Raw genomic sequence first — 21,129 nt, forward strand, 5'->3', positions numbered from 1 at the left:
ATACTTGAAGAAGCCTTTTTTGTTATTTTTGACATCTCTGGCCAGTTCCAATTCAAGCTGAGCTTTTGCTTTCCTAACTGCATCTCTGTACGCTCTGGCAATGCCCTTGTAGTTCTCAGTGAACAATCTGCCACTTCTCCATCTCTGATATGCATCTCTTTTGGTTTTAAGCAGCACCAGGAGCTCGTGGTTGAGCCAAGGGGGCCTCTTGCTCCACTTACTTCCTTTTCTTTTATAGGGGATAAACTGGTTTTGTGCTTCCAAGAGAGCGTTCTTGAAGAACTCCCAGCACTCACTGGCTCCTTTATCCTCCATGGAAGCTTCCCACGGAATTCCTCCCAACTGAGCTCTGAGCCAGCTGAAGTTTGCTCTTCTAAAATCTAGAACCCTTGTCTTGGTGCTAACCTTCAGCATGCTCAGCCGGATCCCGAACTCCACAATATTGTGATCACTGCAGCCAAGGTTGTTACTGACCGAGATATTACAAAGCAGGTTTTCTTGGTTTGTGAATAGCAGGTCCAGCAGTGCCTCCTTCCTGCTTGGCACATCTAACATTTGTAAGAGGAAACAGTCCTCTACACATTCCAGGAACTTGATGGATGACACGCGAGCTGCTGTGTTGTTCTTCCAGCAAATATCTGGGTAGTTGAAGTGACCCATGAGAACCAGGTTCTATTGACCAGAAGCTTTCCTTAGTGTCCCAAACGCTGCTTCATTGGCTTTATCGTCATGGTTTGGAGGTTGGTAGCAGATGCCCACTGTAAGGTCCTGCTTGGAGACGATCCCTCTGATTTTAACCCAGAGGCATTCAATAGAGCACTCACAATCACTGTAGTTGACTTTGACACATTCGAGGTTTTCCTTAATATAGAGTGCGACTCCTCCACCTCTTTTTCCCTGCCTGTCTTTGCAAAACAAAGTTGTTGTCTTCTGCTTTAAAAAAGGTGGGTATAGAGAAGATAGAGCAGACTCTCCTGATACATGCATAGCCAATGGTTAGCAGATGATGGTCACGGTTTTCAGCAGGGGAAATTGCAACTGGACATAAGGAAAAAAGTAGTTTACATCAAGAGTGGTTAGGCAGTACTGAAGTGAGAGGTTGTGGAATATCCGTCCTCAGAGATATCCAAAACTCAACCTGAGAAGCCCCGTGAACCTTAACTATGAAGGTGGCTCTGGTTCGAGCTGGGGGATTAAACTAGATGACCTTCAGAGATCCCTTCTAATCTGAAGTATTCAATGATCTAAACAGCTTGATCTAAGATGGCCCTGCCAATTTAAGGTGCCGAGAGTTGGACCAAGCAACTTCCAGCCCCAGTTAGTCTACAGTTTTAGGAATTATTACATTTTGTATTCAATGTATAGATTTTGTGTAACAGTTAAATAACTAAGTATACTAATAGATTGTAATGGGGCAAGTGATTTTGCCAATTTTTTTAATGGCTGCAGTCTAAAAAAGCAGATAATAAGGTTGATTTACTGTTGACTGATCAAAACCAGTCTTGGGGTTAGTGCATGAATCAGGAGCAGGACTTAGCAGAAAAGGTGGAACGGAGTGTCACCTCCATAGATGCTGACCTTTACTGGCAGCAACTGTGGCTTGAGGTCCTAGGCCTGTTAACCAAGCCTTTCCTAAAACTTGGCACAGTTTGTTCACGTTTGTTCCAAAGGCTGGCTGAGATTCGCATGTTCTCATTTCTCCCAGGCTAATGCGCTTCTCTCAGTCTGAAAAAGCACTAAGCTGTGATGGAAACAGCTGTTGTTTTGTGAACCACGCTCTATATATACTGTTCAATGATGCAGTGTTTGTAGCCACATGCCAGTTTGATTTGACATCTTGCCTCTGGGAACAAATGGCAGCTCCACCAAGAGCATTTCTGGGGATTTCTTGGCTCATTCATACTAATATACTTTCTAAGGAGGAAGCAATTCTTTCAAAAAACTCCTAAGTGGGAAGTGTTTCTGCAGTAGTATATTTAGGAAAAGGGGACATATTTTCTAAAATAGATTTCTCAGTTTTCTAAAATAGATTTCTAAGCATAAGTATTGCATTTGATCTTTGCAATTTCTCCTTTTCCTGTCTATAAAGTTATACTTCAGTAGTTTTCATGATTTCAGCCTTACTGATGGAATAAATTCATTCTGTATTGTATCCCTTAGTTGCACCTACCAAACATGTTATGGCATCCAAGCACAGCTTCCGCTTTAAGCTTAATTTAAGTTTAGATTCCTCAGAGAAAATGAATCTCTAAATATTGTTTCTGCTGCTAAGCCAGGCGTCTGAGGGTGAATTTTCTGATTTATAAAGAAATATATGACACAAATAATATTAAATCCAGTTTGCATTTTAACTGCTGTTTTACTTGCTGCTCTAAGTACTACTCCTTGAAATATGAACAAAGACTGAGTGAGAGGAATTTGTTAAAATGATCAGATAAATATTTAGTAACCTGAAAATAAATTCAGAGGAAATGTTAACCTTCTAAAACTCTTAGCCATCCACTAGGCTGAATGGAAACTGGATGGCATCTTATTTTAACAATTCAGAGATCAGCCTTGTTTTGATGGAGTTCACATCCTGTATAGTTTCCTACATTACATAGACAGGACTCTGTACAAATATCTTTCCCTGAATCTGGGTAATCCTTGAGATTTTATTTCTTTATTTATTTCACGTTTTAAAATAGTCATTAGTTGCAAAAGTTTATTCAAATTAAAAAAGAGCCCTCATGGAAGACATTATGGGAGTAAAAAGTAACCTGGTATATTATTGATAGCAACTGTGGAAAGTGATAGCATTCCAGATCATTTTTCCTGGAGAGCAGCAGCTCAGAGAAAGTGTTAATTAGTCCCTCAAAATCTTCAAAATCAAAATTAAAAAAAATTTGAGAAGTATAATCCTGAAGGAACTAAATAAGCCATTGGGGTTTAAAAGTGAAACTCATACCACCCACTTCTGTCCCAGAAAAGTGAAAGATCTGTAAAGATTATGGAAGGCACCAGTGGTCCAAGGATATTATTAATCAATGCAAATTTTTGCTTTGGGTATACTGTGGAAAAATAGGATAGATAATAGTTCTTTTACAATATTTTCTAAAAGGGAGTTAATACAGTGTACTACTGTTTTACTGGTTTCTTCTGAGATTTAAGCAGTACATTGGCATTATTATCTTTGATGTAAACAGTTATGTAAATGTTAATGTCAGAACTGGAATTAGAATTTGTCTTTTCCTGATAGTAAAACACTGTGGGATTTAGTTCAAGATTAAGATATCTAAATGTATGTGTCCCACAGTAGCAAACAGAGTACGTTGGGATCCATTCACTTGCCTAAACACAGGTGTCTAGGGCTATTTGAGACGCCTTAGGGAGCCTGAGACATCCATATGTTTCTGGCAGCCATGACGTAGGACCTATGCGAGACTATGTTCTTTCGGAGATGCAGCCATGTGGGAAGCTCTTCCCACTTCTGGTAGCACCAAATATTTGGGTGGGGGCAACTAATGGATCCATGAGCAGTTGTAGCTGAGCTGCCCTCCAGTCTCCACTGACTTTGTTGACAAGATCATCATCTCTGCGATGCACATCACACCTGCCTGAATCTCAAATTGAATCTTGACATAATTAATTGCCTACTGAAGCGTGACATGAGCAAAGGAGAAGACTGGAAATTATTAGGAAATATACAGTGAATAAAGTGTTAAAATGGGACTCAGCAGGCAATAGAATGTATCAGCTTCCAGAACTACACAACTGTAACACATGATTTCAGAATAAATGGTGAGGAGAATTAAGACATTACAGACCGAAGGACTTGGATTCTGTCCATCTTAAACCATCAGGGGTAAAATCAAAGAATTTAAAGAAGAGGGTAAAATTATCATAATAAACATGTAAATTACAGCTCTGATATATATCAGTTTTTCACAATATAGCACAAAATCATAGATGCTACAGTTTGGTTGAACAAAATTAAACCAGGAATGTATTGTGTTAAAAAAGTTATTAAACTAATCTGGGATGCATTTTATGTTCCTTCATGTCTTGGAGCAAGAGCTGGTTTAGGGACCAACAGATTGGAAGGGAAAATGACACTTTAGTTATTTTTTCCTGTAAAACAGCTGTGCCTTGGAGTCTTAATCACGGAACAGAACCCCTTTGTGCTGAGCATTGTAAGTGAAAATGATATAGTAGAAGACCAAATCCCGTTACCATTATCTGCTTTCAGAAAATAATCTTTAAAGAAAAGAAATTGGAATCTACTCATGAATCTGAGAGGTATCAATATTTTGACTATAAGTTAAAATCAATGGGAATTAATAAGCGATTGTCACTGTTTCATAAAAAACTATGACACTTTCAGAGTTGTTAGCTGATATAATTTCTTTAATACAGTCAATATTGTATATCTTCTACAGTTCTTTTCCTTTCTTGGACAGTTTTTGTTCCTGAGATCCTGTAATTCATGTAGCCAAGGCAGTCATTACCAATTTTTCCTAAAGCAGACCTATCCAAACTACATCTTCCTAACTAATGGCGTCCTGACCTTGTTGAAGGTAATCAGAGGTTTCCAGTGTCTCCAGGGAAGCAAAGGACATGGAAGTTAATAGATGTGATAGTGAGCAGCAAATTAGACATGGAGTCTGCTTTAGGTATGTTAACAACATTAGGAAGAAAACCTAAGAATCTGGAATTAAAAGCAGGCAAGATCATGCATATTTTGAGTAAAGAATTATACAGTGTATGACTAGTGCGCTACGCTAAATCTGATAAGTCACTGCTAGGAATAAAAAGAGCAACAGTATTTGTGTGACAAATTGGGAAAAGAATAAGTAGAAATATATAGACACTAACAACCTAGAGGTGTGTAGGGCTCAAACGCCAAGCAGAAAGAGAAAATTAAGTGTCATATGTTAGTCTATAGATAGAATAGGGGGAAGAAGTCCAGGAAAGAAAACATCAAGAAAATATATCCCAACAATGAAGTAATTTAACTCCCAGTGGAATTAGTTCCCAAGTGGAAATGACAGAGACTTAAAAGTGAATTGGCACATTCTTGGACAACATCCATGAGAGGACAATATTACCTTTTCTGATAGATGACCAAAATAATCTAATAGCACTTATTTGTCTCTTGCTTTTGTGATTGTTCTAGCTTGATATTTACTCCAAATGAGTGACATTTCAAAAGCAAAGAGATGCTGGACCTCATTACTCGCAGAGACAGGAAATCTATTAGGGTTATTTTTACAAAGCTTTAGAGAACTAATGTCCCCACCTTTGGTATTTTTAGGAAAAGCTTTCAACCTTACCCCCTCCAAAATTTCCATTTTTATTAAGAAGAAAAAGAAAAGATTTTAAGGAATCATTAAGGAGAAGGTCTGCCTATCAATTAACAAAAAATACTTAAAAAAAGGAGTTTGCTTCTGTCTGACAAAAATATTCTGTAAGAAATACACCACTTGGCTTTTCCAAAAGAAACCATCACGATCTTCAAACAAAAATAAACTTGAATAAAAAGAAGTAATTTCACCAATCTGCATTCAGTCCCCTTCAGGAGAAAAAGTAAGCGAGGTATTTCCATTTACTCAAGGGAAACCAGCTCCAGCTGATTCTGTAAAGAGAATTCTGGCACTCTTTCAGATAAATGGGTGCGTACTTGTGTGCTTCCATAAAAGGATTTTCATAATTTTGTGTCCAGTTTTAAATAGTAGAGGCACCTTAGTTCTCCTTTTCAGTAATAACTTTCCTGTGATATTAACTCTGTAGGAGTAGGCCCTGAATGCACAACAGTGCCTGTCAGTTAAAAAATTAGAATATGGAGACTGTTTCAGTATTCTTCCACAGAATGGAAATTGGTTTTGTTTGAACATTTCCTAGTTTCTTTTTCAAGAAACTTTATCACTACAATGAAGGCCGACCTCACAAGAAAAGTATAAAGAAAAATTTCAGAAAAAAACATAGTAGTTGATAATTAAATATCACTGAATAAAACAGTAAAAAAAGATAGAAATACAACCTAACACAACAAAAAGGTTTATCAGCAGTGGCTTCAAAACTGAGGTGTTTTGTAGGAGAACAGAAACTAGATTCTAGTGTGCTTACGTTCAACTTTGTAGGTAAAATGCTGTTAACAGCAAATATAGCAAAGGCATCTGAAGAGTGTGCTAAATAATATTATACAAACTGGCTCCTTAAGACTGAAGAGGTCAACTAAAAACAAATAAGGCCTTAAGAGTAAGGAAGAATGACAGGTCTCAGATGTCAAGCTATTAATTCCTGCAGATCTGTCAATGTTAGCTGAAGTCAGTGCTTCGCGTTAACCGAGCAGTTAAACTCTTTACTGAACACCAGTGCTCTAGGAATCAGCATTCTGCATCATCTTTCTAACTTCTGCCATTCAACAATTTATATCTAGAACAGACTCTTCTCACATACTGACAGTCCCCGTCTACCAATCAAAAATACACAAACAACAAAATAGAACTTTAAATCAGTCCTGTAATTTTTTTCAACCACTTCAACTCACAGCTGCAGTTTCCAAGTTATACAATTTATAGGTTGAAAGTTGGATTCACTGACAACACTGGCAAAACTCCCAGATTTAGAGGAATAAAGCTAAGATTTGTGTCTGGTTGGTTTGTTTGTTTGCTTGCTTGCTTGTTTGTTTGCAATGGCTCCTCCCTGTCTTTCTAGAGGGGAGGGTGCACTAAAAATAGGATTGTGTCAAATCCTATCTTCACAGACAGAAGCCATGAATTTGTTAAAAAAGAGCATACATACATGACGTATAAAGGAAATGTATGTATTCTCTTTTTAAGATTATGGTCTTTACTCATATTTTGTTTTGTCATTTTTTTCCTAATTTTCTTGTTTTTTCAAATATTTTCATTTCTGTTAACTTCTGCATTCACAAGGATCTTCAGGTCAAATAAGACAAATAGAAAACCTTATATAACCTCCAATACAACCACAACATAATCTTAGGATAGAATATTTCAATTGGAAGGGACCTACAACAATCATCTAGTCCCACTGCCTGACAACTTCAGGGCTGACCAAAAGTTAAAGCATGTTGTTAAGGGCATTGTCCAAATGCCTCTTAAACACTGACAGGCTTGAGGCATCAACCATCTCTCTAGGAAGCCCATTCCAGTGTTTGACCACCTCTTGGTAAAGAAATGCTTCCTAATATCCAGTCTAAACCTCCCCTGGCACAGCTTTGAACCATTCCCACGCATCCTTCTGGCTACCAGGGAGAAGACATCAGCACCTCCCTCTCCACTTCCCCTCCTCAGGAAGCTGTAGGGAGCAATGAGGTCGCCCCTCAGCCTCCTTTCTCCTACCTCAAAACCTTAGTCCTTAGCCACTCCTCATAGGAGATTCCTTCCAGCCCTTTCACCAGCTTTGTTGCCCTCCTCTGGATGCATTCAAGGTCCTTCACACCCTTCTTAAATTGTGGGGCCCAGAACTGCACACAGTACTCCAGGTGAAGCTGCAACAACACTGAATACAGCCGGATAATCACCTCTTTTGACCAGCTGGTTATACTGTGTTTGATACACCCCAGGATGCGGTTTGCCCTCTTGGCTGCCAGGGCACATAAACCATGGGATTTCCACAGTTATATACTTAATGAGATATTTCTGACCCTTTCCATCTCTGAAAAAAAATGCTGGTGATCAAACAAGACTTGGTGAATTCCAAATTCATCCAATTCAACTTTAGGGAACTGAGACATTTGGACTAGGAAAAGAACCACTCTCTGCTATCAAGAGAGAGGGATACCTCCTGAAGATGATTCATCCCACCTAAGTGCAGACCACAATCAGTGCTAACAAATTGCACTCATTTGTCTCTCTAATACTATGTTTTCTACGTAGGCATGGAGAATTTGCTGTCACCACACTAGCCAAACAGATGATGAAATCTCTTGAGCAAAAATACTGTCATAGACTATATATACACAGCAACAGGATAGAAAGATTACTTGGTCCCTCTCATCTTGACCTGGTTTATTTTAATACCAAAGTTCTGCTTTCAGAAAAGACTCACAGTACCTCCTTCTCCAGACAAAAACAGAGTGAGACAGAAGTACATACGGTCTAAAACTTTTCATCTCACTTTCTTCCCTGGACTCATAATGCTACCAGACAAAAAAGGTATAACTATTGCAGGTTATGTCCTATTCTTAGTGCTGTAACATGATATCCTAGTACCTTTCAAAGACCAGGATTTTAATCTACTCAATTAGACAAAAGTTTAGTTCTTAATCTTTTATTAATAAGAAGAAGGTTAGGGTCACTGACTAGTGTTCTTGGCGAGAACAAAACTTCTTAGAAAATGGTTGCTGGAATTTGAAACTACTGTTTTGCCTTGACTTTTCAGCATGAGAGATGAGTGAAATTATCAGTGAATCAACAGTTAAATCATTCCCACAAATCTACCTTAATGAATTATATGGGAGAGTCTCATGGATTTAACTGCATGAATCATCAGACACTCTTTATCTGTTCCCCATGATCTTCTAATGTATTTCTCTTTGCTGTAAAATATTTTTGGGCATTGCTGTTTAATTTTTAAACTATAATAATATCTAATGTTGATTGTCTGACAATAATAAAGTAGGTTTTTTTACCCCATGAAAGAAAGAGCGAACTCAACCCAAGGTTTCTTTGGTCAGGAAGAAAATAATTTGGGTCATGACTTTTGGTGGTTTAAGATGTTGCTTGTTTGTTGTTATTCTGAGTCTAAGCTTGAGACAAGCGAAGAGGAAAATGAAGAGAAAAACAAAGAGTGTCTTCAAAGCCAAAACCTGAGATGTCATTAACAATAGTCGCTGGTATCTTTTTTAAGCCTTTGGACTTTGCACGGGTGAGTCATTTAATTGTGTATTAAATCTTAGAGTGTTATTCCTCTGTCTGGCTATCCTCTCAACACTAAGACACAAGTTTTTGCCTCACGTGTCAATTTTATCTCCATTAGTATGGCTTTTTGTGTTAAGAAACGTTCAGCCAATGTTTTTTCAGGGCATAGATATTTCAATGCCATTTAATCTGCTGCACTATTGAATTTAAAGCTTCCAGTGAATCACTGATAAAAATAGAGGGGAAATGTGTTTCCCGTTAAGGTACAACTCTCAATGTCCTCTTATGAAAGTCCTTTCTCATTCTGAGCACCTTCCAAACATCTGAAAATCTATCTTGTTCAGGAAACAGTATCTAAGGCTTTTAATAAAATTATTCTTGTCCCCTCCAAGCCTTAAGGTGACCGTCCATAGAGTTGATTGTAGCCAAAGACTTGGGCTTTTGGGGCCTTTCTGAATGTTTCAGTGTCAGGGGATCAGCAGATACAGCTTGTTGAGTGAAGGTATGGATCAGATACTGTAGCTTGGCACAGATACTGAACTGATGCACAGGAAAGAGACTGAGAGAAGATTTATCTGAACAGGCTGCAAACATTACTGATGGATACTTTACTTCACTATGCCTAACTTTAAAAAAGAGATATATTTGAACTAGAACTGTATCTATTTAAGCCAATGTACTTCCTCTATGCTGAATAGACTTTGGCATCTTTACACCATCAACAAACCTGCCTCATGTATTCTTTCCCTATGGACACTACATGTCTCTTCTGTCATTTTTTCCTAGGTGGAAGAAAGCCAGAGGAGTAGAAGGAAAAGAAGATTAAACAAAAAAGACTCACCAATTTTACTGAGAATCTGCTATAGAATAGACTTGATAGGTTTGTTCAGCAACTCTAGCTTAAATGTATAGATCTGAGAGATAAATCTGCTATCAATCAAGTTCATCTTTGATGTGAATTCAGTCTACTTTTATTATTAAGAGATCTTGAGATAAAGATGACAGTTTCACATGTCATTTTTCGGTCATTAGTCTTCTTAAAATAACAGAATGCAGCTGCAAAAGTGAAAATTACTGAACTTTGACCAATTTGTCTTCCTTAGTCCCACTTACTGTTTGCAGTTTCATTGTGCCTCTTTAGCTTGTTTTCATTCTGGTGTCATCAAGAGTTGTAATTGTATGTGTATATATACATAGACCCATGTATGCGTGTGTGTACATATACACAAACATACATATGCAAGACATTCTGAAGATACTATCTTACTATAAATCTTATGTACCAGTCAGACAGTCATTTTGTTTTTAAGCTACTTTATGATGCCATTACAAGTGGTATTCCTCTAGTCTAACCTAGACATTTTAATGTCAGCTGATGTAAGTCGGATGTTACTCCACAGGTTCTTTTATAGTCAGCAAAGAGAAATAAGACCCAACAAAGCAATTCAACTCACCTTAAGATAGATACCTAGGATAGAGCAGATGAATAACCATGGAAGATAAAGACCATGGCTGCCTAGCGGAGACATAGGAATCTAACTTTTACACATCAAAACTTAGCTGTTATGAATCGCAGTCCCCGTTATTCACTTCTGCTTACCTCCCTGTCTCTGGAATACAGGCACAGAAACTGCCTGAGAGATCCTACTCTCTCTAAATGTCAGTGGGGTCAGTCCATCCTGCCTTCAGATTGCTGAAAGTCCTATTTCACTGTCCATAGAGACTCCATCAGATCCAAATGGTCAGCTACCCACAATGACCTCCACCTGGCTGTTCCACATTTTCCTCTCCTGCTTCCATGCTGTTCTGTCTTTTCCCATTCTCTCCCTGAGCCTGAGGTCACACAGTACCTCACTGGAGATAGACTTATAGTCCTATCAGAGTTGATTTCATAAATAAGAAGCCTTCAAATGACAGAAAATAACTAGCAATTTCAAGTTGCACAACAAGAGAAGTCAGACAACGGTTTTACAATCCTTATGATCCAATGATCAATTAGGCAGTTTATAGGTGCATTTCTGGTTTTGTACAAATAGCTCTTGCAAGCTTTGCCAAAATTTATTTCCATTTTATGACTCCATCACCTTATACATTGTACAATTCAAGAGCAGTTTAAGGCATTCTCAAAAATGTTTCTGAGGGATTACAAATATCAATTCAATATGGTCATTCATCATTATGGCTGACTTTTACAAATATTGAATCTCTTTTACAGAAGGGGTTATAAACAAAAAATCAGACTACAATAAACGTCTACCCACACAAAACTGCATTCTTTACCCTATCTGTCAGCATGTCTCTGCTCCTTTTTCTCTCTCCAGGAACCATATCAGCTAAGTAGAATGAAAATAATCATCAATATTTTTATTTGAAGTCCAACTTTAATGAGATTCTCGAGTTTTTTACTTAGGTCAAGGAGTTCGCGCTATCCTTTGCTCAAAAAGCCCCACCCAAGCTACATGTGAGTGGCAAAGAGCTTATACCCTGGCCACATATTTTACATTTAAAGTAATTCAAACTAATGAATGCTATGAAAAAGTGATATCTTAATACTGAAGACATTAAAATCTATACAAAAGAGTGTTTTAGACTTCATGGTGCAGAATCACACTCTATGACTGGATTTATCATTGCTAGAAACTCAAGTACACCTAGCCTTGGGATCAAATAGGCTCCAACTTGTCAAACTTGAATTCAGTTTTTCCAGTTAAACACCTCTGCAAATATTTTTATACAGCATAATCTCGCAACCTGTGCATTACATAATGAAAGGATGGGTAATTCTTTATATTGTTGGATCCATTGGATACTTCAGCAATGTTCAATGGAAGTTAGTAAATGCATTTCCCACATATTAAACTCTGAACCAAGCTGAGGTTTCTTAAATATCATTGTCTTCAGTTTTCTTCTTTTTCCTTCATTTTTCATGTCCTTCTTCAGTATATCAGTATACTTGGCTTTCATCCTATTCAGTGTTTTGCACTGACCATTCAACACAATACTCTGCAGGGAGCTGCCGATCTCGGTCAAGACGCTCAGTTTTTTTGCTCACTTTTTGCTCAGCCTAAGGGCTGCTATCTTTTCCTTGCACAGCCTATCAGTTCCCATTTAAATCAGCATCCACTTCAGCACATTAATGGCCCTCCTCCTCTCTCCCTCCTCAGCCATCACTTTGTCCCCCTGTGCCATTTAGGCTTAATCACTCACCTCAGTAGGTTATTCAGCATATATTTGCAACAGCACGTCTGAGGGAATAGCTGTCATCACCCTACGCTTGCTCCAGGCATGCTTCATAGCCCTCCCAACACCTGCACTCACAGCCTCACAGCAGCTCATCCCTGAACTGAGATATTCAAATTGCACTGCAGATTTTACTGTCTAATTGTATTGGTTTTTCATGGCCCTTCAGATACACCTTAAATACAAACACATAAACTGATACATACTGGCTGTCCTTCGTAAACATCTTTTCCTAGTTCATCCTCTATTTTTGCAGGCTAAAGTCCAGTTTCTCTCTTTCATTACTTCACAACATTCACTCTAAGCATACTTCAGGAACTTTTCCTCTACTAGTCTGGGTCAATTCTTTTTGCAACAATATAGGATCAAGGATGATCTTGCATAAGTCTGCTGCTTCTCTTTGCTGCTGTGCCACTATCAGGTACAGTCTTGTGATTCATAGCCAGCAGTTTTCACAACCATAGGCATTTCCATGTCCTTTACAAGGATATCTTCACTAAGATCACAAACACAAAATGCACTTTATTTCATGACTTTATTTTCTTGAACTACATGTTGAAGATACTCTCAGTAATCTTCCTAGCACAGGTTTGACTCATTATTTGTTTGATATTCTAGATCACCTATAAAATATTTGTTTGAGACTCTCCAGTCATTTCTCTGTGTAACTACTCACTCGTTGATATAATAAATTCATCCTTGCATATTCCCTCCATGTCAAAAAAGAAAGCCCCATGGTGTGTTCTGTAATTCGAATGTATGCATTATTAGATACTTGTCACCTTAATGTAGTGGCACTGGTCTACATTTGAGGGGTAATCCACTAGTGTGTTATACACACTCTTCTGCAGCATTTTCAGTCCTGAGTGTGTATTCCTTGTGCATCCAAAATAAAATCAGCAGCATCCCAGCAGCAACTGATTTCTCTTTGGGGCGTAGAGTCCAGACTGTTGTGCCAGTAGGCTGTGCTTGTTAATTAGGAGGCCACTGGCAATTTTTGTGTTTCCATTTTTGAGTTCTGCTTAGTAACATGTTTGGAGAAAATTGTGTGTTTTGTTCACAACTTGATGTGTACATGGAATATTTGTGAATACTCAGCAAAACGTTTTATTCTATAACCAGTATATTTGAAGATTTAAAGAAAATGTTAGAGTAGATTAAAAGACGATGGGTCTATGCGTCTTTCCAATTCATTCTAAAATTCTCAGATACATGAAAAAGAAACAGCAAGAATTTTATTTTGGGAGCTAACTGTGCTCCACCTCTGATAGTGAAACCTCTGAGTTCCAAACTGGTCATTGACATTTTACTACGTTCATGACTGGCAGAAGAAAAGGGTAAAAGAATACGCTTTACTCACCCAAGGAGTTTGACTGAATGAGTTTTCCATTTGGATCCTGCTTTCTGGGAGTGTCTATAGATTCCCTCTTTGTAAAGGAAAAAATCTTCATACACCTTCATTATAGCTAAAAAGCAATAGGAAAAATCAACACAGTCAGCAAGTATTCCTTCTATTCTTGTTTGCTCCTTGCATTTTACCAGTGAGATTTTTGTTGTGTTTTGGACTGTGTAAGTGTACTATGTAACTACACTAAATTCATTAATTTCTCAGAAATTCCCTGCTGTGAGTGAACCAAGGGAAATATTCTAACAGAGTTCTCTCAAAGGTCTCTTGTCAAGTTAATAGGGTTTCTCTGTCAGGGAAACACCCTGTCATGGACTTCTTCCAACACAGTAAGAAGAAATATTGCCTCATGTAGGCTTACATAAGTTTTCTCAATTCCAGTGAAATCCAATTCAATAAAAAAAACTCCTCAAGATTCATGTATAAAATTCTCAGTTCTGACAAGCACCTGCATATTCAAGAAAAGTATTTAACAGCCAATGTATATCCTGCAAAATATGGTGGAGTGATACATATGCCTTTTTCTGAAAGTCAATAGAGTTCATTAAGTACACAGCAACCTCCTTATGGAAAACTAGATTGTCTGTGTATATGCTCATCCTGACTGTCAACTAAATGTGTGGAAAAAAAAATCCTCTGTGTCCATAAAAATGTAAGGCCAAAGAGCTGAGGAACTGGAAGTTTTGTGCAAGAGAATGAAGATTATAATTTGCATTTTATGTCTATTCTTTATTTCCTAGGGATATCAGTCACTTGTTTTTTAAGAAAAATGTTTTGGGTTTCTTTTCCACATTTGTTCTGCCACCTTAGTACCATTTGCTTTGCTATTTGGTGGGCTACCAGATCCAGAGAAATGAAAATATTTTCCAGGTCTACATTGCGTTTAGATTCCAGTGAATCAGAAGCATTAAATACAAGCTTAACTCCAACTTACTTTCAGCTTCTGATTTTAAAAGTCTTAGACTGCCACACAGCTTGGAACATGAGAATCAGTGAAATCCAGTTTCCTAAAGTCTTGCACCTTGGGAGTCCCATAAAGTACAAGTCTCACTGACCATTTTTATGTGGTTGGAGCATTTATAACATATGTGCCTGGTATAGATCTCCAGTATCCAGTAAGGTGAGCTGATGCTGCAGTTTTTTCTGTCTGGCACACTTTCAAATTTCTTTTTCCTACCTGAATATTTTCCCAAACTTGAAGGAAATTAACCATCTTTACAACCTCTTGGCCTCTATCATACTTGGCTGAAAACAGAAAACATTCACAAATTTTAGGGGATGAAAGAGAACAGCTCAAAACATGGTCAAATGAGCCCATTTGCCCAGGAAACCTGGCTAAAAATATACTCTGCTAATGAGGTCACTCACATAAAAAATGTATGCTGATAGCAACACACGGGGAATAAGCAGCCATGATGCTACCTAGGTGGCAAGTCTGGGGGAAAGCTATATCAGTCAAATCGGAAAAAAAGTTAAATGCTTTTAATGAATAATGTTACAGCTCTGCCGAGCTGCTTGCAGAACCAGAGCTCACACATATTGACAGAAACAGACCAAGTGGAAAAATAGCACAACTATTATTCTTGGTTTCTAGCTGCAAGCTCAGGACTCTGTTAGAGCTCTCTGCAAAGGTTTCGCCCCTCCCTCTGCCCCCAGGCTCACCAGTGTATAGAGCTGGGAGTTAACTCCTGTGGATGTCCTTGTACCGCTATGTAAAATACCAGCTGTTGAGGTTTCTGAGCTGCAGAGGAGCCTGTGGAGGGAGAGCTTTAAAGTGGTACAAAGGAACAGAAAGGGGGAAGAAGACTCCCACTGGCCTTAGTCCAGGTGAGGGTGTCAGAGGAGAAGTGAAAGGGATGAGTCATTCAAAAAATTACTGTAGAGGCTTCCCTGGATCTTGTTTTGATACCTTTACCAAAGGGAGGCAAAGAAACAGGGGTGAGTCCAAGGACTGCAAATTTTCCTTCTCCCACGAGAGATCTTAGGTTAGAAGATCTCATCTGTTATCAGGCTGAGACAGGAGAAGGTAGTTTCATTTCTAAATCACATTGTTCTTTGAAATCAAGGTCCGTATGTTCAGTTTCAGAAAACAATTTATTCTGTATCAGCTACTCTAAATCAAACACATGTTCTTGGCTCTGTGAAGAAACATCATACCTAAATTATTTCCACTGAAATGAAACAGAAAACTTTGAAGTGTGCTTCCAGAATAACTTTAATCTACAGGAGAGAATTTTATCCATGATGACATATATCTACATTTAATGTGTGTATATATGTATTTATCTATTTCTATGTATATGGAAATATGTATACTTATGTGCATGTATATGCATGTATCTATTTCTATGTATATGGAAATATATATACTTATGTGTATGTATATCTATGTATATATACCCTGCAATCAGGAGTTAAATACAGTCTTTGGAGTTAAGTGGGCTAGGTACATGAAGTGTAGGGTGGACAGAGATGATTCAAAATCAAGCACTGAGATACTTCTATTTATTCAGTGACTTTGTCCTAATACGGACTGTGACTTGGACAGGATGTGATGATCACAGTCCACCAGACAACTTTGTTCCCTCCCACATAGAAGAGACTTTGCATTTTCCAAATTGAATGGATTAATTATTAATGAATCAGAAGAGGTAGCAGTTTTAATAAGGCTGACTGTAGCTCATGCATGAGCTAACTCAGTCATGCTGAGCTGTCAGATCTATGCATATAAATGTAGCAGATTATAAGGTTTATTCCACTATAGATTCCTCTGCATAAAATTCTTAAATAAGAATTTGTGTCTCTGAGACATACGAAGATACAAAAAACTAAAAGTCGTTGCAAGAAAAGGAAGTAATAGGTAGCACTGTACATTAATGCAGCCTAGTGCTTTCTCGAGATCTTTTTCTTGTGTCAGCAAATTAAATACTCCTTTTTTTCCAAGATCGTCATAGCTGAAATTATAAGTTTTATAGGGTCAAAACTTTGAAGTATTGCCAACAACGTGTTAGCTTTTCTTTTGATTGAGACTGACTAATGTGAGAGAAAGGATTATTTTCCTACGTCAGCACTGTAACTATCAGAGTGTTTCCTAAAGTCCATTAAAAAAAAAGATGAATGGGCAATATTAGATTGTCCATTTGAATGTTTACAAAGCATTAATGAAACGTCACTATGTTTATTTGAAAATGGATTTTTTAAAAAAAATAGTTTCATGATTTGCACCTGAAAGTGCTAATTGCTCAGCTTCTATATCATATAAAACAATGACATATGTCAGAGAGAAATTGTCATTCAAACTTGAAAGCTGTATAAAAGAAAGTTTTCAATTACATTCCTACACAACTGTTTCACAATTGTTAAAAAATATGTATTTTTCTTAACTTTGAATATGCCCAAAAATCCAAGTACATTCATCATCAAACAGGATGACTTTCTACATCGTGATCTTGAAAGGATCTTGAATGTTTTCCAGCTATTAAACATTACTTAGTACATTAGATAAGACTGGCCATAAGCACTTTTTAAGTTCTTAAGTAATGACAAGTGAATGAATAATGCAAAAATCTCTTTCACTAGCTGAAGGTCATTTGCAAGATGTTTTGAAAAAAAAAAAAAAAAGTATGATATGGTTTTAAAATTAGAATTATGCCCTGATTGCATTTGTAGTATGGGAAGATAGAAGAGAGAATCAGTGACAAATTATTGGGTCATAACTGTGATTCATTTAAAAATCTCATTATAAGAAAAAAGAAAAAATGGAAAGTGATTTTACTCAGTGATATACACTCTCAGTTATATACTCTTCTTTAGATCTTGATTTTTCCACATACAGCATTACCTTAACCTGATACAGACATTTTCTCTGAAAAAGCATTGACATTTCAAAAAATCATATGAATTATAGGGTGGTTAAAACCTAAAAAATGGCTGATTATAGATTATTTTATGTGGAAGATTTAGTACTGACAGATTAATCCAGCAAACCGTGTATACATGGACTATGAATGCAATATTGGAGAGAGGTCTTAAATTTTATCTTGAAGATCTTAATTTTTTCATTTCCTTAAAACTGGCAGAAATTACTGTGTTCACTTCTAGATCAAATGCAGCATGGGAAAGAATATTTTCCTTGAGCAAACAAACTTGGGCAGAACAAAAAAAACTGATAATATCAATCTTGTTAAGTCTGAGCTTCAGATTAATTGCAATTGCCCACATAAAGAGCTTTAAGAAGTAATTTCAACTCCAAGATGCACTGAAACGAATTAAATCTAATAATCAGGACCATTTCAATAATAAATTGGAGGTTATGATAATTCATTATATAATTGAAGGCAGTAGAAATGCAGAAGTCCCCTGAAGTAAAATGCTTCGGTTTTGCATCAGCCAGCCATCCAAGAGGGGTGGACGTCCTGCGTGATAACCTTTCTCCATCACCCCAAGCCCCACATCCCTCAACCTCTCCAGTTACACTGGCCAGGGGTGCAAGCAGGAATCTGCATTTTCAGGTGCTGCCAGCACCATCCATGACTGCAAACAGACTGTATTCAAGCTGAACAACTCTTTTGCAGTCCCTCACTCCCTGCTGAAGTCTCTTTATTTCTCTAAGAGGTCAGGGATCTTTGTCACAGTGTTCAGCAGAAAAATTCAAAACCGATAGCCTTCTACAACCAACAAGAGCATTTGGGCTCTGAAAGGGGAAATTCTGGGAGTATTCCAGCACTGAAGGATTTGCTGGAGGGCCCATATACTGCAGCATTGCCTTCAGAGGAGAGCAGGCTTAGTGGGTTGACCTCAGCCAGTGGAGGAATTGATCCCAGCCCTAGAGAGAAGAGCTTTGCTAACATTTAACTCCTCCTGCACAGCCCGAAATTGTTATTTTATCAGTGAGCAAAGAACTGTCATGGGAAAAAGGCACATTTCCAGCACACAGATTGTGTGTAAATTTTCAACAAATCTAGTTCAAGGTCATTTTACTCATTATGGACTCTGATGCAGTATAGCTGCCTTTAGGGGCATTACTTGCCCACCAAATGTCCCTGCATGAACTACAGTGCATATGCCTGTTTTATTCACTGGGGAATGCAATTTGTGTTTTCTAATATTTTGATACAAGGACATTGCGCTCTTTAATTATTTCAATAATAATATTATCATCTTCCAAACTTACCATACCTTGCACTGGTCCTTTGTCCATGATTTCTTTCATTATATCGGTTTCCTGAGGGGAGGTGAGAGCAGCAGCAAAGAGGGCAAGGGAAGATAATACATTCTATTAAATAAAATTAAAACTCATACTAATTTATTTTTGTGTACATATATGGTATAAATGTTCCATTGTACTTGTATTTTGCTAGAGAATATTTGGTTTACCAAATGAACAAAACCTTCAGAAACATGTTTAAGAAGCACTAATGCACAGTTATGACTGCATACTTTCTTTTCTGTCTCTTATTTCTATAGGACCACAAAGAAACAGCTTTAAAGAGATGATGTAAAACTGAGAAACTATAAAGAATTTAACCTCTTCTGAAAATACAAGGGCAATATAAAGGAAAATTTACAGCTCTAGTCTTCAAGTGAAGTGAACTTATTTCCATATGCCAGATAATTTTCAGTCCCCAAAGGAGAAACATGGGTGAGACAATGGGTGAACAACATGAACTTACTTTTGAGGACACCCTGTAGTGAGAGGCACACCGGTATAACCGATTGGATTCTTCTAAAGCATTGGGACACGGACCATTTGTATAGTTTTTCCCATATTCACTTGACACGTAACAGTGATTTTCATCTGATGGCTCCAGGTGATTGTTCCAAAATGACGGATAACAAGCATAGGATACAACCCTGTTCAGATATTTAGGAAAAAAAAGAAAAAAAAGAAAAAAAAGTTGATAAGAAGCTTGCTTAAACATGTTTTGCAGTTTTATTTCAAGATCTTAACTATTTTACAACTGTCATATTTCAAGTAAATTTACAGAATTTACTCATTGTTCAAAAGTGTGAATGTCTCATATCTTCAACTGGAAGGCATTTGCTTCAATTCATATGCATGATGTTTATGATTAATTTTCAGTCGCAGTAGCCCTCCTCCCACCCTTCTCCAAAGAGAGGTAGGGTAGAAAACGTGTTTCAGCACTTGTCACCTCGTACATTCATCTCATTAATGATGCATGAAAGTTCACACTGAATAAGATCAATAAGTTACCAATGTTGTCAACAGGATCCACTTAGCAAAAATGGCTTGTGAAACAGGTATATCTGCAGCAGAAAATTTTTAAAGGAAATGAACCATTTTCTAGTTTTATCTACATTTTCTGCAGGAATGCTGGTGAAAAGCTACAGGTCTTTTTATTTCTTTTAGCTAAAAAGTCTCTGACCTTCCATTTTTCTGACAATATAAAGGGAATATTTGCTCACATTTTTGTGAACATTTGTTGAGATAAAAAAGTCTATATTCATTTTTTAAACGTTTAGTTACAAATAATTGCTGTCTTGTTGGCGTATGAGTAAATGTAGTGCTTATTCCCAAGAGAGGTATAACCCTTGGTGATTAATATCAATAGTTTAATTGACACTAACAACAAACTTCTGGAGGGGTGTATCTCCTTAAAAGAGAACTGAACCTCTACTACTAGAAATACATGGGAAATAAGTACAAGTGAGAACATAGCCTTGGAAGATATTAAGCACTGAGCTTTTGGTAAGTTAACGAACAATCCAACTGTAGAGCAGTACTAGGGGAGGCATTTGGACAGGGGCTGGTGACTGGGTTCCTCCATCTTGAATCACAAGGGGAAATAAAAATAATACATCTTCTGGAGTGATGCTGGCAGAAGGGACTTTGCCCAGATTGAAACACTGACAAAATATATGACACAGAACAGGTGAGACTGCGTAGATGTCAGAGAGGTGGGACTTATTACAATTTACAATTTTGCTGTTTTGCAGTAACATTCAGGCTATTCCTTCCTTAATGGAAAGATGGGTTTGTGCCTGGAAGTGAATGTGGACCAAAGGACAAACAGAGACCAACTTTGTGACTTATAAACACTTGGCATCCAGTGTGCACAAAAGGCTGGGGATTATCCCAGGGGGCTCAGGCCACAGCGCTCCTTCTGTCAGTTCCTGGTTGTTGACAGCAATAAGCCTCCCAAGGAAACTAAAATGACAGATTGTTCCATGATATCACAGGGGTATGTGTCTGTTCTTTACAGCTCCTGAAAACATTCTGGCTATTTCTTAGAAAACCATCTATGTCAAAATGTTTTCCAAATGCTGAGAAAGTTTTTGCTCACACATACAGCAGTTAAATTTTTCCTAACACTTAGTAGAAATTTACATTAAAGCTTTCAATTTCAAGGTTTTAGAGTTTATCTACAGGAAATATGACTCATTTTTAACACTTTTAAATGAAATTCTATATTATTTTTAAATGAAACAAAGACAAATCTTCGAATAACAAAGAAAATTTCATCTGTCCAACAAGTTTCTAATTGCAGGCTTCAAAGACTTGAAGGCATTTAACACTGATGTTGTCAGAGGAGTGATTGTGGAGAAACTGTGATAACTCACCTGAGACTTAAACCCGTGCTAATTTTGAATTTAAAG

At 37.5% G+C, this 21,129-nt stretch overlaps 1 protein-coding gene across 1 annotated transcript in view; it reads right to left on the reverse strand.

The window, feature by feature from the left end:
• Positions 1–21,129, reverse strand: part of TINAG (tubulointerstitial nephritis antigen) — a 49,919-nt gene that overhangs the window by 5,917 nt on the left and 22,873 nt on the right. The window contains exons 7-9 of the mRNA XM_087776084.1: positions 19,185–19,365; positions 18,691–18,736; positions 13,468–13,573 (exon numbers count right to left, since the gene is read on the reverse strand). Of these exons, the coding sequence (XP_087632210.1) occupies positions 13,468–13,573; positions 18,691–18,736; positions 19,185–19,365 (333 nt within the window). The remainder of the gene's footprint in view (positions 1–13,467; positions 13,574–18,690; positions 18,737–19,184; positions 19,366–21,129) is intronic.

The sequence above is a fragment of the Nipponia nippon genome, unplaced genomic scaffold, assembly GCF_047370975.1.
Source record: "Nipponia nippon isolate SJK-2023a ecotype South Korea unplaced genomic scaffold, ASM4737097v1 scaffold_4, whole genome shotgun sequence".
Lineage (NCBI taxonomy): Eukaryota > Metazoa > Chordata > Aves > Pelecaniformes > Threskiornithidae > Nipponia > Nipponia nippon.